Source organism: Antedon mediterranea, chromosome 8, assembly GCF_964355755.1.
Source record: "Antedon mediterranea chromosome 8, ecAntMedi1.1, whole genome shotgun sequence".
Lineage (NCBI taxonomy): Eukaryota > Metazoa > Echinodermata > Crinoidea > Comatulida > Antedonidae > Antedon > Antedon mediterranea.
Window position 1 is genome coordinate 447,540 of NC_092677.1, and position 15,757 is coordinate 463,296.

The 15,757-nt window shown below is 35.0% G+C and overlaps 1 protein-coding gene across 1 annotated transcript in view; it reads left to right on the forward strand.

The window, feature by feature from the left end:
* The first annotated feature begins 316 nt into the window (after window positions 1-316).
* LOC140057019 (dynein axonemal assembly factor 8-like) overlaps window positions 317-15,757 on the forward strand; it is a 45,726-nt gene continuing 30,285 nt past the window's right edge. The window contains exons 1-22 of the mRNA XM_072102553.1: window positions 317-565; window positions 899-1,077; window positions 1,600-2,245; window positions 2,399-2,564; window positions 2,985-3,201; window positions 3,405-3,457; window positions 3,732-3,872; window positions 4,258-4,324; window positions 4,470-4,721; window positions 4,983-6,310; window positions 6,641-6,816; window positions 7,023-7,238; window positions 10,812-11,083; window positions 11,239-11,740; window positions 12,181-12,350; window positions 12,642-12,837; window positions 13,155-13,249; window positions 13,360-13,462; window positions 13,764-13,972; window positions 14,395-14,477; window positions 14,743-14,812; window positions 15,351-15,421. Of these exons, the coding sequence (XP_071958654.1) occupies window positions 973-1,077; window positions 1,600-2,245; window positions 2,399-2,564; window positions 2,985-3,201; window positions 3,405-3,457; window positions 3,732-3,872; window positions 4,258-4,324; window positions 4,470-4,721; window positions 4,983-6,310; window positions 6,641-6,816; window positions 7,023-7,238; window positions 10,812-11,083; window positions 11,239-11,740; window positions 12,181-12,350; window positions 12,642-12,837; window positions 13,155-13,249; window positions 13,360-13,462; window positions 13,764-13,972; window positions 14,395-14,477; window positions 14,743-14,812; window positions 15,351-15,421 (5,138 nt within the window). The 5' untranslated portion in view covers window positions 317-565; window positions 899-972. The remainder of the gene's footprint in view (window positions 566-898; window positions 1,078-1,599; window positions 2,246-2,398; window positions 2,565-2,984; window positions 3,202-3,404; window positions 3,458-3,731; window positions 3,873-4,257; window positions 4,325-4,469; window positions 4,722-4,982; window positions 6,311-6,640; window positions 6,817-7,022; window positions 7,239-10,811; window positions 11,084-11,238; window positions 11,741-12,180; window positions 12,351-12,641; window positions 12,838-13,154; window positions 13,250-13,359; window positions 13,463-13,763; window positions 13,973-14,394; window positions 14,478-14,742; window positions 14,813-15,350; window positions 15,422-15,757) is intronic.

Sequence of the window (15,757 nt, forward strand, 5' to 3'; positions counted from 1 at the left end):
GAGTATGGATGTGTGTTTATTAATTCAATGACCGAGCACGCGATAAGATGGAGATGGATAAGCCCAGTTAACGGAGTTTATTTACATGAAAAGAAAAAGATTTAAATCAATGTGAATGCCAAGATATTTCTGTTTGTCAGTTTGTGATATGGGTATATACGTAACGATATTAAAAGTAGTGACTTTTATTTCTATTTTATTTTATCACTGTGCTACCCTGATGCTAAATTGTGTCCACTTGAGCAGTTACCGTAGTACTATTTCTATTATTGAAGTTAATAAAGGCATAAATGGCGCTCCGTAGAGAAGTAGAGAATGCTCCAGTTGTCAGAATGACGCTCTGAATATACCTCGAAAATTATAAACACATCAGTTTGGCCCTCTATTGGCAGAGTTTAAATTTGGGTTCTCCTTCCGTCGTAATCCATGCAGTTTACGGTTGATTCACGATTGTTGACGCTTGGTTGACGTAAGCTACACACGAAAGAAAACACAGATGATCTTGGAAAAAATGGTGGATGACGATCTTTCTTGTATTCACTTTTTACGAAACTAAAGGCCTTGGGTAAACGTTAATTATTTGAAAATTATGCTATACAATTCATTTATAATACTGTTAAGAATATTATTTGCAGTTTATTTATAATATACACACTGTAAATAGCCTTTTATAGTAGTATTTAGGTTGGTATCTAGGGACGCCAAACGATAGTTAGGCTGGCAGTTATTAGCCTAGCTAGCTAGGTAGGCCCTAGGCCTAGCCTAGGTACGACGATCTAGGCTCAGAACTGCTGAGAGCAGATCGGACCTACTATACTAGCATTGTAGACAAAATGTGATGTTGGGGAAATGCTCGTGAAGATGGTATTATTATTAAAACTTACTTTCTATTCTAAAGAAATCAATCAAGATCAATTAAAAGAGGAAAAAGTATTACATTTGGTTTGGCAGATCAGATTGTGTTATGACATCATGGCAAAGCAAGATGGTGAAGGGTCTAACTTACATAAAGAACTTAGTAATATATTCACTGAAGTTCAAGAAAAGCTACCATCTCTTGAATTTGACCTATCTGATGTAAGTAATACTAATATATTAATATATAATAATATTAATAATAATATATTTACAAATAATGCACTTGTCAATTGTATGACTCACTATACGACCCCCGGGAGAGGTGCGTCATGGGTGCGTCATTTACAAATAATTACTGACGCAGGGGTGCGTCAAAAAACCTAGATGGTACGTCACATCAATGAACAAGGTGTGTCAATGTCCGTCACTTTACCACCCACCATATCATAAACAACATGGTCACAGTGCGTCAAAATGGGTGCGTCATGGTCACCTAAAGGTAAGTCACCTTTTTGACGCACGGGTGCGTCATGGTATTCAAAAGTATGACGCACATCGGACAAATGACGCACCTCTCCCGGGGGTCGTATAGTGGGTCATACAATTGACAACTGCATAAGTATACTAATATTTTACCAAATGGAATGGGTGAAATGTGTTTATTTTACTAGAATCTAAAGATAATTTATAAAATGTAATTTAAGTGCCCATTTAATTTGTAAGTAAAACCTTTTCTTGAAGGCGAGTTCAGATGAGGAATTAAGCATCTTCAACTGGTCTATGAAAAGTCCCTCAGGTGGTTCTGGACGTGATGATTTGCTTTCGCCCACAAGTTGGCAGTCAGCATTGGTTATTGATGATACCCAACAAGACAAGGAACAAGTTGTTCAAGCTAAGATGAAAGATTGTGGTAGTTCACCTATTACTACAGATTATTTTGATTACGATGAATTGGGATGCAATACCAATGAAACAATAGATTTATCAGATGTGAACTTAAACTTAAGTACCAAAGATGACGTACTTGAGTTGGATGCCATCAATTTTGAGGGAAATAACAACAAGCAATTAAACAACAATGAAATTAGAAAACAAGATATTATAATGAAGAGTTTACCGTCAAGGATCGTGTCAAAGTTCATAACCAATCAAGCCCCTGTACCAGATTTTAAAAGAGTGAAAGAGCGGAATTTGGATCAGCTGTTAGAAGACCTTTCTGTTGGTTCTAGAATAGACTCTCACGAATTTGACACTCCACATTATTTAATTGCTGATGAAGATGAAACTTGTAAGTACAGTATTATTAAGGTGTACTGTAGCATTAGGAGCACACCCCACCCCCACAAACTACTTGTAGCATTAGGAGCACACCCCACCCCCACAAACTACTTTTATTCTATTTTTTGAAAGACTATTGATATATTTAGCGTTTAAATATCCTGGATCTGACCTTGGACAAATAAGCATTCTAATGGGTTACCCTCCACCCAGCAAATGATGCTGTAATTATATATAATATTTTCTTGCTTACATTTTGTAGGTGCAGTACAAGCTAATAACACATCGTTAATGGATAAACTAGCCCAGCTCTGTATGTCACAAGCAGATGAGGTTAAAAATATTTCATCATCTTCAAAATACAAAGTAACAAAATATGCTGATGCTGGACAGAATGTAAAGGTCAATAAAGTAGGAACAGGCATTAGGTAAGTGAATATAAAATACTAAAACTAATAAAACATCATTTGTTGTTAGCATCATTTTTGTTATCATGTATTATCATAATATCATCTTTATTGTAATCCTGATCATTGTCACAATTGCCATCATGACATTTTAAGAAAGAATGTCTTGATTTAAAAATATTTTTTTGGTAATACTCAGATAAAATCCACTATAATAACAATTATGTAGGGTGCCTCTAAGCGCTGAACAATCAATAAAAAATGTTAAAAAAGAGCAAAAGATTAATGTTGAAAATGAGCAAAAGATTAATGTTGAAAAAGAGCAAAAGATTAATGTTGAAAAAGAGCAAAAGATTAATGTTGAAAATGCAAAATGTGGGATTTGAGTATACGTTAGATAGAATCTTTATGAATCTTTCTTACATGGTCTTTAATTTTTAGTACTACTCAGATAAAATCAACATCCACCAGTGTGGGTGTGTCTATGGGTGTGTCTACAGATGTCTCTACTGAAACTCAACCAGTGACAACTTGTAGTAAAGGTGTATCGGCGTGTTCTAGCTCAAACAATTCAAATTCTAAAACAGCAAATAGACAAACAATTTACTTGGATTTGAGAGTGAAAGATAAACCAAAGTCAATGGAAAAAGTAGATGAAGTAAGTTATAAAGATTTTTATTAATGCAAACAAACAAATCCATCTGTGTATGTTACACATTTCTGTTTTGTTATTTCTCTTTCAAATGATGAGCACAAAAAATGATTGTGTTGTTTTGTGTATGATTCGGGTAGACGTGTGTCTTTAGTACAGTACCGCTATTGGTGTAACACTAATGAGTATATTTAATTCTTATTTTTCAGCCTTCTGCAGGATTTCAAGCTATTCAAAGAATTCTAGGAGTTGATCCAGACGCGTAAGTTGTAATTTTTATTTACTGTTTTTATTGCGCCAGCTAAAATATTGAGATATTTAAAGTAATTTATCATCATTCTGAGCTTTAAACAATTTCATGAACTATCTGTATGAAATTGAAATCACTCATTATATACATACTGTAGATTGCAAATACATTTGGTATAGTTAAGTATGTTTGCTCATGTCATTAAGTCAACAGATTTATTTCATAATACAGTATAAAACATACCACAATTTTATATATGGTAAAGTATTTATTATACCAATTTTAGCAATGTGGCCGATGACTCTGATGACAATGATGATGATGTCATAGATTGGCAAAAACAACGAAAACAGATCAGAGAAGCCCTAAGTGAAGGTCAATCTATAAAGACATGCAATGACATGCCAAGCCCTCGCAAAGTAATCAGGTAAAGACATGCAATGACTTGCCAAGCCCTCGTAAAGTAATCAGGTAAAGACATGCAATGACTTGCCAAGCCCTCGCAAAGTAATCAGGTAAAAATATGCAATGACTTGCCAAGCCCTCGCAAAGTAATCAGGTAAAGACATGCAATGACTTGCCAAGCCCTCGCAAAGTAATCAGGTAAAGACATGCAATGACTTGCCAAGCCCTCGCAAAGTAATCAGGTAAAGACATGCAATGACATGCCAAGCCCTCGCAAAGTAATCCGGTAAAATATGTAATTGTTGAAATATAGAAATGTCCATCTAGTGTACATTTCTAGAGGCAATTGTTTGTGATGATTATTATTATTCTAATAAACTATAAAATAATATTTTAATTTTTTTCAGGACAAATAAAGTAACACCGCCACCTAGAGTCATGCATCTTCCTCAAAAAATAATTCCTGAAAATAAGGTTTGTGTTTTGTTTTTCTACATAGTTTACTATCATATCTTTTTAAAATTTGAAATCCATTAATTTTTTTTATGATCTTATCTCGGCAACATTTTTCTTTTTGAGTTGTATTTGGATATTTACACAATGTTTATTATTCATTCAGGTAAAGTGTGAAAGCTTGTCACCAAGGGTAAACTCTGACATACCAACTATTAAAGATGCGAGTAATGGCCAAGAAACGGGTCAATCTATTAAGAAGCGTCAAGAAGCTGATTTAAAGAAATTACGCAGACAACGTGAGGAAGAGAAAGCTACAAAGCTGAGACTTAAGAGCCAACTTGAAGCATTGAAACCAACGCATTCAATTGGTGGAAAGAATAAGAGCTGCTTTTCTACTGATACTGTATTTGACTTGGTATGTTTTCTTTCTGTAACTATCAATTATCAGTTAGTATTGCTTTAACCATATCATTTACAACTCACACAGCTTGTGTGATTATCACAGTTTTGTTGTGAACAGCAACAAGTTTCCAATTTCGACTAAATATTTTTTCAATCATAAATATTCTCAGAATTTTGCAAATTGTAATATTCATGGTGAAGTAAAGTTGTACAAAGAAATACTAATTAAATTTGTTATAGTCTGTTAACAAATATATATTTGTTTATCCTATAGGAAGCTTCTTATACCAAATTCCCTGACTGTTTACCACCGGTTGCAAGCTACAGTGGTGAGACACTACTCCTAAGTGTTTGCTTAACAAACAGTTTAAGACTGAAAGCTAACAGCAGTGCTGGTGGTAAGGTTATTGACACCAGCAATCATTCTGGAATCTCTGCAACTTACATCACTCTCTTAAGCTGGCTTTTGTCTTGCATTCCAAACAACTTTGATTTCTTGATGGAGACAGAAGTGGCTAGTGAATCAGCTTTGCCCTTCTATGTTGTAGGCCTACAGCAGATCTTGATGGATGGAGAGTTGATGCTTATGACTGCCATCAGACCAGCAGGAAAAGTACACTCAACAACAACCAAACACAAACGCAAAAAGAAAGATTTAAAACGAAACTGTTCGCAATTTGAATCATCAGTAGTTGAATTCTTAAATAAGAACACGTTGTGTAGTGTTTGTCCAGAAGCGGAGAAAGCATTCTCATTGATAATAAATAGTTCTGGTGAACCTGCTGTACTTATGTCAAACCCATCGCAGAAAAGACTGTTCTCAGACGGTACTTACATACCAGAACTTCCGTTCATCAGTAGTAAGCCTTTGAACACATTCATAAGTGTTCAAAGCAACACAGATATCATAGATCGTGTGTTCAACGCTCCCGTTGGTTTCTTTTGGCAGACATTGGAATCTGAAAACCTTACATCTGATACAGAATCCAGTGTGTCTTATGATAATGTGAATGATGTACAAAACACAATGTCGTTGATTTATAAGTCTATATACCAAGATCAAATCTGCATGCTGAGTATTCTGAATCGCATCATTTATGAAGGAATCGACGTTTGTGGAGTGCGATTGATATACACACCGGAAGACATGAGCTTAGAGGTTCCTGCTGCTAGTGTTGGACGCAAACAAGCAGCAGATTCCCCACGTACTGGGTCAGATCAAATGATTATAGATGATCTTAATAATGTCGGTCCAATTCTGGCGTTTGCTTTACGAGGTGCTAAAGCACGGATAAAGTGTTTGAATATCGTCGGACCGTCCGATCCACAGATTGCTCGTCGAACAGATCCCAAGTCGTTGATTGCACTTTTTGGAGGAGACAGTAGGTCAGAAGTCGCAATATACTGCCCTCGCAATGAAGGTCGTGTCAACTATGAATTGGCATTGTGGTTTGGTGGAAGAGTGCCACCTAATGGTGTTGTTGATGTAGGTTCAATCACTTCAAGATCTCAGAAGACTCGAGGTCTATGCAATAAGAGAAAGCAAGCTAAGAGTGCTTCCAATGATGAGAGTGAATGTAATGAAGATCAGACAACACTAAGGTACATATTTCTAAAAAATGTAATTTCACACTAACTGAACAAATCCTCTCTATAAAATATCAATGTGGTGCGGTAAGGCTTGTACAAGGCACCTGGTCCAAAAACAATTCAAGAATGAATTCATGTTTACTGCAGTAAATCTGTATAATTAATGAAAAAATAAAATCTTTCCTATTTGTGATTGTTCTTTTTATTGTTCATTTATAATGCAACACAAAATTTATCTCAAACGTAACAGAAGTTCTAAGTTCTTTGGCAATAAGAGTGTACCATATCAGATAACATAAATATCTGCAATTAGGTTACCTTCAACAATGTTTTCTTTTTCAGTTCCATCCCACCAGCATTACTCACAGCATCCTCCGCATCTGACATCTTCCTTGTTGTTTCTCCCATCATTCCTCCAATGTGCATTGGTACCATCTTGTCAACATGCTCAGAACGAGGATTTCAACTTAGAGGTTTAAGAAGACTTAGACTAAATTTCAAGCGTACTTCTGTACTAGGTAAGTGACTTTATTGATTTGATGTTTTGTACAATGCAATGGCTTTGTGTAAAGCTCTGTCTACACCATAAAACTTTAACAACTGGTCCTGTAAGCTATCTATTTGAAGTTTTTGTAGAGATTTTGCAAGGCACCTTTGCTTTTAGATGTGTTCTTAAAAAATGTTTGCTCAAATTAGTGAAATTGTTTAAAACATCCATTTTTAGGAATGACAGGAATTCAAGCAAAGGTTTTCAGCCCACTGTCATGCACCACACCCACCTCCCCTCAGACCCATGAGCTACGAGAGCAGCTGGAACAAGGGTTTGCAACAGCGCCACCATTCCCCATGCCATCGCTACTGATTTTGTTAAGGAAGGAGAATGCTTATGGTCAAGGGAATGCACTGATTGAAGGACTGATGGTCCAGCTTGCACTACAGGGTAAGGCTTGTGTCTCAATGTATTTTGGCAAAATATTTCTCAAAGACAACAAACCACAAACATAAAACCAGATCAAAACCAGATATCTATGCCTGGATAACCCATAAATGTTTTAAAATAACAACCTTTTTCCAAAAACATTTAATAATGTACCTGTGCCTGACATACACAAGCCACAGTCGTCGATTTTTCATCGTGCGAATATGTATCAACGACAAACGGAAGCAAATCGTCCATTGGAGAATCATCAATTTCTACAAATAAAACCCCACAGAGACCAAATACACCAAGAGTGGAGCCAGTACCTGGACACAGTCCGCCGACTGCAAAAGGACACAGCGCCATAAGTACTCATTTTTCTAAATTAAAATTATGTGTACTTAATGCTCGATCCACGCAACGCAAAGCCTCAAGAAAAGGAGTGGAGCAAGTATCTGGAAATGGTGAGACGAGTACTAAATCCACAGAAAAGCATAGGTCTATAGAAAAAGCACATCTTAATTTTGGCGTTCTAAATGCACGTTCACTGCGTAACAAGTGTGATGAATTTGTGGACTTAGTTGTTAGCTATAATCTAGATGTAGTGGCGGTGTCTGAAACCTGGTTAAGACCAGATGATGATCTTGTGATTGGAGATTTAACTCCACTAGGATATCGCTTTGTGCATGTCCCTAGGGTGGACAAAACTGGGGGTGGTGTTGGAATTCTGTCTAAGTCAAGCCTAGTTGTTAACTTGAAAACGGATGTACATACATATGCATCATTTGAGGCTATACATGTGCATATTACGTCTAACTCGAAATCTCTTCGTTTAGTTAACATATATCGACCACCAACCTTGTCTGAGTTCCTAAATGATTTTGAAAAAATGTTGTTTGACTTTATTCTCTTTTCGTCTGAAATTGTTTTCTGCGGAGACTTTAATATCCATATGGATAATAAAAAAAATGTGGCAGCGGATAGATTTAAAACACTGCTTAGATCGTTTGGTCTCCAGCAGCATATAAATGAACCCACACACTGTAGTGGGCACTGCCTCGACCTTATCATCACTAGAGATGATCTACTTCTCTCGGATGTAAAGATACACCCTGGCCTGTCAGATCATTTTGCCATATTTTGCAAGTTTGATCTTAAACGGCCCACAACACACAAAACTGTAAGAAAAAGTCGCAACCTAAAACAAATTGATATTGAGAAATTCACAAATGACATTAAAGCCTGTGTGTCTAATATAACTGATTTAAGTGTAATTCTTGAAGACAGTGTAGAAAGCTATTCTGATCTCAGAGCTGTACTTGATTTACATGCGCCAGTTCAGAACAAAACAATTAGGCAAAAGGAAGCTAAACCGTGGTATACCGATGAAATTCGATCTGAAAGGAAAGTACGTCGTCAACTTGAACGTAAATGGATGAAATCAAAGCTTCCTAAGGATAGACAGGAATACTGTGTTCAAAGATGCGTTGTAAATGGACTGATTGAAAAGGCCAAGACGCGGTATTACTCTAGTCTGGTTAGTGACTGCACAGGTGATCAAAAGAAACTTTTCAATATAGTAAATAAACTTTTACATCACTCCAAGTTATAACTGCTTCTGATAAATGTAATATATCTTATGGTTTAACTAGGTCTATACGGTTTTCTCAGTTCGAACCTGCAAGTGATGAGGACATTTTAAAAATTGTCAAAAATTCTCCCTCTAAATCATGTGCACTTGACCCGGTACCAACTTCACTGATTAAGAAATGTACTTCTGCATTTATTCCATTAATCACACATATTGTTAATAAGTCTCTTGAAAGTGGTTCTTTCCCAGAGTCTCTAAAAGTCACCCATGTTCGACCCACATTGAAAAAAACAGGTCTAGATCCCGAGATTCTGAAAAACTACAGACCTATCTCGAATCTTAGTTTTTTAGGAAAAATAATTGAGAAGGTTGTTTCTAAACGGATTTTGTCGCATGTACAAAAACATGGCCTACTTGATCCGTATCAATCTGCCTACAAAGCGCATCACAGTACTGAAACGGCATTACTTCGTGTAAATAATGACATCCTACGTGGGATGGATGATGGAAAGCTAACTGCTCTAGTATTATTAGATTTAAGTGCAGCATTTGATACGGTTGATCATTCTGTGTTGCTAAATAGACTCAGTACTTATATTGGTATTGAAGGAAAAGCACTTGATTGGTGTCGGTCATATTTGGAAAAACGACCTCAACACGTATGTATTGGTGATGCTATTTCAAAAGCTTCTTTTCTAAACTTTTCGGTACCACAAGGATCTGTTCTTGGGCCGCAATGGTTTACTATTTATTTACACCCGATACGGGATATCATAAGTAAATATGATCTGTGCTATCATGTTTATGCTGATGATACTCAGATTTATATTTCTTTTAAACCTACTATGAAACACAGTGACATTTCTTTGGAATTGCTCCAACATTGTATCTATGAATTGCGTGTCTGGATGAAAAACAACTTTCTTAAATTAAATGATGAAAAAACAGAATTTGTTCTCTTTGGATCAAAACAGCAGTTGGAAAAACTGCCACCAAGCTTTATTCACATTGGTGAAACCCAAATTGACCCGGCTAGGCAGGTTAGAAATCTTGGGGTTGAAATGGATGTGGGTATGACTATGATTTCTCATATCTCAAAAACTATTTCTGCGTCGTCTTTTCACTTTCGAAGGATTCGTAAGTTTATAAATGAGACAGCAGCTAAACAACTTGTTCATGCTTTTGTCACTTCACGACTAGATATGGGAAACTCTTTGCTATACGGGCTACCACAAAAACAACTCCACAGGCTCCAACTGATTCAAAATACAGCGGCACAAGTTGTTAAAAAATTACCAAGATATGGACACATATCAAACACTTTGGAAATATTGCATTGGCTCCCTGTTAGGTACCGCATTGTTTTTAAAATATTACTTTTTGTTTTTAAGTCTATAAATGGCATGGCTCCTGAATATATTTCTGACATGCTTAGGCTGTATGTTCCCGGACGTAATCTGCGCTCTAGTGACTCGCTGCTTCTACATCAGCCTAAGTCTCACCACTCATGGGGTGACAGAGCATTCTCCGTTACTGCTCCTCGTCTGTGGAATGCTCTACCGAGCTCTATAAGATTTTGCAAAACTGTTGATACTTTTAAAAAATTATTAAAAACACATTTATTCATTAAGGCATATGGAAATCATGAGGTTTCTTAAAGTTGTTTAGACTTAGAATTGTTTTGTATACCTTTTCCTGGCCAGCATTATCTTTGGGGTGCCTCTGTCTTGGTTGTTGTCTCTGAGCACCCGGTCGTCTGTGGCAAGGCAAATGTGTATCCTGCTCCTTTGTTTGGTCACCTAGGTAGGGGTCCGGGACCGCGACAGAATAACAACGGATGGGGACCCTCCAAAGAAATTGCATTTTATTTGCCAGGAATTTGTATGATTGATTTCTTTTTTATTTTTAAATGCGCCTTGAGCACTCTGGAGTGGTATGTGCGCTATAAAAATCTTATTATTATTATTATTATTATTATTATTAACTTTCTTTTTCATTTTTAGGTTTACTGCTCTCCATTCAGAACAATATAAACACCAAACTGATCTCCAGTTCATGTTTTCATATTGTGCCATACAGCGAGTCTCATATGGCCAACCTAGGGGGTGACATTTGCCGTGTGTCGGACACTGACCGACACATTAGTCTGCTCAATCAGGGTAGGTTTTACACAAATCCTGAATTAGAACAAATTGTTGTGGTGACTTTGGTTGGTGTTGAAGCTATGAAGTTGACTGGTGCTTATGTGGATAAGATTCTTGGATTTTCAACCACAGTAAGTAGCTCTTGATCATTTAAACTAATTTAATAGTTTACTAGGTACAGACTTAGCTCATTCAGTACATTAAATACGGAAGACTCAATTTTTAAAAATAATTTTCTACTTTTTTTGTTAAAATTATGATTTATAATAACTTATGCTTTGTTTAGGGTATAGAGTTACTTGGTATGAAATGGCTTCCTTCTCTAACATCAGCTCAAGCTAAGGAAATGACTCCATTTGAAGTTGGAGATCGCCACTGGCATTCAAGCCTACAAACTTTGACCTCTAACCCTGTCGTTATTAATGTAATGCGTGGGGTCGATGCATTCCAACGTCTGCGCTCTATTCTTAGAATCAACTTAAATATGCCAATCAGTCGCTCTCAACCTCCATGTCTTGAAAAACTGATATCGCCAACTGCAGAACTGGCTTATCGTCAAACCGTTGTCTTCTTCTCGGATCGTGAACTATTTTCCGACCCAACAGTGCGGATTAATTTGCAATATCAACCACCATTACGAAACCCGAATCTCCAATCTGTGTCTACTGCTCGTTTCATGTGGGCAGATGACCCTGTGTCATCGCCGGGGAAAAGTAGAGGACGTGTTGGAAAGTCAGGGAAGAAATCGTTTGTTGTGGAGGAATCTGTTTTTAAGTCTATGACAGCAGGTAAGCCTTTGATAACTAGACTAAGTTAGATTAGATTAAGCTACAGTAGATTAGACTAGACTAGATTATGCCAAAGCTAGACTAGACTAAAGCTAGATTAGACTAAGCTAGATTAGAATTAAAGTTACTGTAGATTACACTAGACAAGATTTGACTAAGCTAGGATAGACTAGATTATACTAAGCTAGGTTAGATTAAGCTAGATTAGACTAGACTAGATTATACTAAGCTAGAATAGACTAAAGCTAGATTAGAATTAAAGTTACTGTAGATTACATTAGACTAGATTAGACTAAGCTAGGATAGACTAGATCAGACTAAGCTAAACTAGACTAGAATTAAAATTACTGTAGATTACTAGATTAGACTAAGCTAGACCAGACTAAACTGGAATGCCTGAACTTTTCAACCATATTAACAATTGACATTTGTATTGACAGGACCAAGACCAATAACAACATTAGCTGTTATCAAGCCATACTCAATTGAGCGTAATCTGGTAAAGATCTTGAAGTACATGACACGTGAAGGATTCAAAGTAGTTGGATTAAGACTGGTACAAATGAGCAGAGACCAAGCGCTTGCTTTGATTCCTAACTCATTCAAGACGGTAATAACATATGTTTATTACTACAGTATTATTGTATAATCACTATAATGATAGTACCTAATTATATTTTTACTTGTATATTCTATAAAATCAAATAAACAAACAAAAAATTAAGATCAAGAAGAGAATAAAACAATTCAACAACACTTACTAAAGAAAAATAAATTTAATAAAGACTGAAATGATATACAGGGACACAAAGGTAAACTGAATCACTAAACTAAACAAGTCTTAAAAATTACAATAACATGTGCACAATAATGGCTTCACATTTATTGTTATCCATTTCAGATTGACCGGTACATAGAGTTCCATACTGAATTATTGACAACAAATCCATCAATGGTGCTGTGTCTTCAACGTGAGAATGCTGTCAAGAAACTGTTAGACTTATGCGGCCCTGAGGATCCAAAACACTGTAAATCTATTAACCAGTTTCTGTGGAGAGGCATCTTTGGAAAGGATGTTATTAGGAATGGTCTGCATGGTAAGAAATGCGTTCACTGTTGGTGTTAGTAGTATGAGTATTTAATAATTGTCAAGGTAGGCAGGGTTTGTGTTAAGATTTAAGATGAAGGGAACTTAAGAACAATTATAGTGGAGACCATTTTGGTATGTACAATTTAAGGAAGTCTCTAGCTTAGCTAAAAAATTAGCTAAGATAAAAATAATACTCAAAATTCATTTTAAATTTTGATTTATTATAAATAGAGAGAGATATAAGTGTACATAATATACATAAAAATGGCAATTGAGAAGGAGCCATTATTTTGTTTATTTGATTACATTTTTTCTTTTATGTAGTTTCTAATAGTTATAGTGCAGCTGTTCAAGAAGAGAAACTGTTTTTTCCAACCGGACTTTGTTGTGAATCAACTCCAGATCTTGTGGCAGACGGGGTAAGAACAGAAACTTAAGAACCTTAACATAATAGATATTTAACAGTAGAAATATCTGTAGCATAACTTGATATACCTTGATCTTAAGAAATAGTTTGTTGTTTTTGTAGATCCATTGTCCATCACAAGACAAGATTTGTGGAGCTAAAGGACAGAAATTTATGAAGAAAAATACAAAGAAGGAAAATAGGGAAGATTACGTGTTCCTAGCAGGTACATTTTTTAAATATTGTAAAAAAAAAATATAACAGGAATATTTTTATATTGCTTGTTATAAATTAATTTTTATTTAATTAATTTAATTTGAGATTGGTTAGGATTCAAAAATTTGAGCAGGTAGTTGTGGGGAGAGAATAACAATTGTAAAAACCAAGTGCTAAACTTATATTATTACTAAATAATTATATTCTAATTTTATTCTATCATTTCTAAAATAAAACAAAAAGGGTGGTTCCACCAAAATCTGTAAATTTGTTCACATAAAAATAAATTGCTTACATGTTTCCATTTTTAGCTCACAGTGGCCTCTGTGAAACAACCTGTGTCGTGCTGACTCCTCCCCTAATCCTACAAACCAATCAGAATAACCAGAATATGTATGTTGACATTTTGGACAAGTTAGTGTCTGCTGGATTTGAGGTTGTGGGAGCTCGTATGATTTGTCTGACGGAAAAACAAGCTGGAAAAGTTTTGAATATTTACAAGAGTTCGATGGACAAGTTGGTGAGTAACACTACATAGAGTTGTAGATTGGTGATTAACGAGTTTGACGTCTAAGGTCCAGGATTCAAATCCTGAACTAGTACCTGTTTCTACTCCATTCCCTAAGCCTCAAATGAGAAATTATCATGATTAGTGAGTTATGATACTTGCTGTGGCATGTGTTTAGAATAAAATAAAACAAACAAATCGGGATTATAAAGTGTATACATACAATACCGTATATAGTTAATAATGGAGAAAGTAAAATAATTCAGTAATTGTTTGGAAAACTTGGGACTGTTTAGTATTAGGCAATTCTACAGGTTTCTATACATTTATCTATTGCAGCTAGCTCATCTGATAACATCTTCAATTTTATAAATACTCCATAATTCACTGTACTTTGATTTAGAGTTGCATTACATTGTTGTGTGTTCCCTTAGGTGTCTGTCCACACTAAGCCATCCTTGGTGCTTGCACTCGAAAGGGACAATGCGGTTTCTTGCTGGGATACAATTTTGAAAAGGTAACAACATAATCTTTATCATACACTTTGTCTACTTTTCAAATATTGTTATATTGTAAAAGTTATTATTAGTTATTACATTATTAAGTTTAAAGCTCTGTCTACACTATCAAACTAGTTGGACAAAAAAAATGTGATGTACCCAAATATGGTAGTAATATCCCCAAATATGGTAGTAATATGATGTCATCGTGTCCATGTATGGGCACATCACATTAAGTTTGATAGTATGGACATAGCTTAATACATTTCTAAACATTCACAGCTCTGTAGTATCATCTGAAATTCTATTGAAATATGCAGAAGACATTTTGAGACCACTTACACAATCTCAGGTATTTCATTTTATCTTTTCCATGCGAAATTTGCATTTTATTTCCATTCAAGTTAGCATTGTGTATGAACAAAGGTTTCCTTAATGTGGAGTCATTTGCCTCTTTTTTTCTATTATATTGTATTTGGGTTTTTTTTTCATACAAAGAGAAGCTAGAAATTCATAGAACTCTTTTCGTGTCTTATTTTATGGCTGTGATCAGCTACTGCAACAATTGAAAACGTTTCTAATATATCTTTAAAATTACTAATCTTTCAATTTTATTACGGGTCAGAGATCATAATGATGATATATGAAATATAAATTAACCAATTCAGATACTAAAAGAATCTTCTCGTGTATAAAATTTAAATACATTTAACTACATGTACATAGGAAGTATTCTCCTCCTGTACAATAAATACATTAACTAAACAAAATAGTATGAAATTATAAATAATTAAAACATATAAACAGCAATAATGATCTGAATTGTGATTTAGTCGCAAAAGTAAGAATGTTAAGGAGCACTAATATTAATATTATTAACTTTATTATAGGCACACACTGCTCTTGGGTTTTTCTTTGATGAGTTGTGTAATTCCAGTCATGGAGAAATTATTCATGAAAAGTAAGGATATGAATATGCATAAAAACATGACTATGCATAAAACATAAATATGCATTAAACATGAATATTCATTAGCACATTCATGATGATGCATACAACTATGAATATGCAAAAAAAAAAATGAATGCATAAATACATTAGTGTGCAAGAATACATGAATTTGCATAAAATTCATGAATATTCATTAGCACTTACATGAATATGCATACAAACATGAATATTTATTAGCACAAATATAAATATGTATTTAATTTAGGATTTACTTGTTATGCAATATTATTTTATTTAATGACTAATTTATAAAAAGCCTCATTGTTATAAATTAATGACTAAATA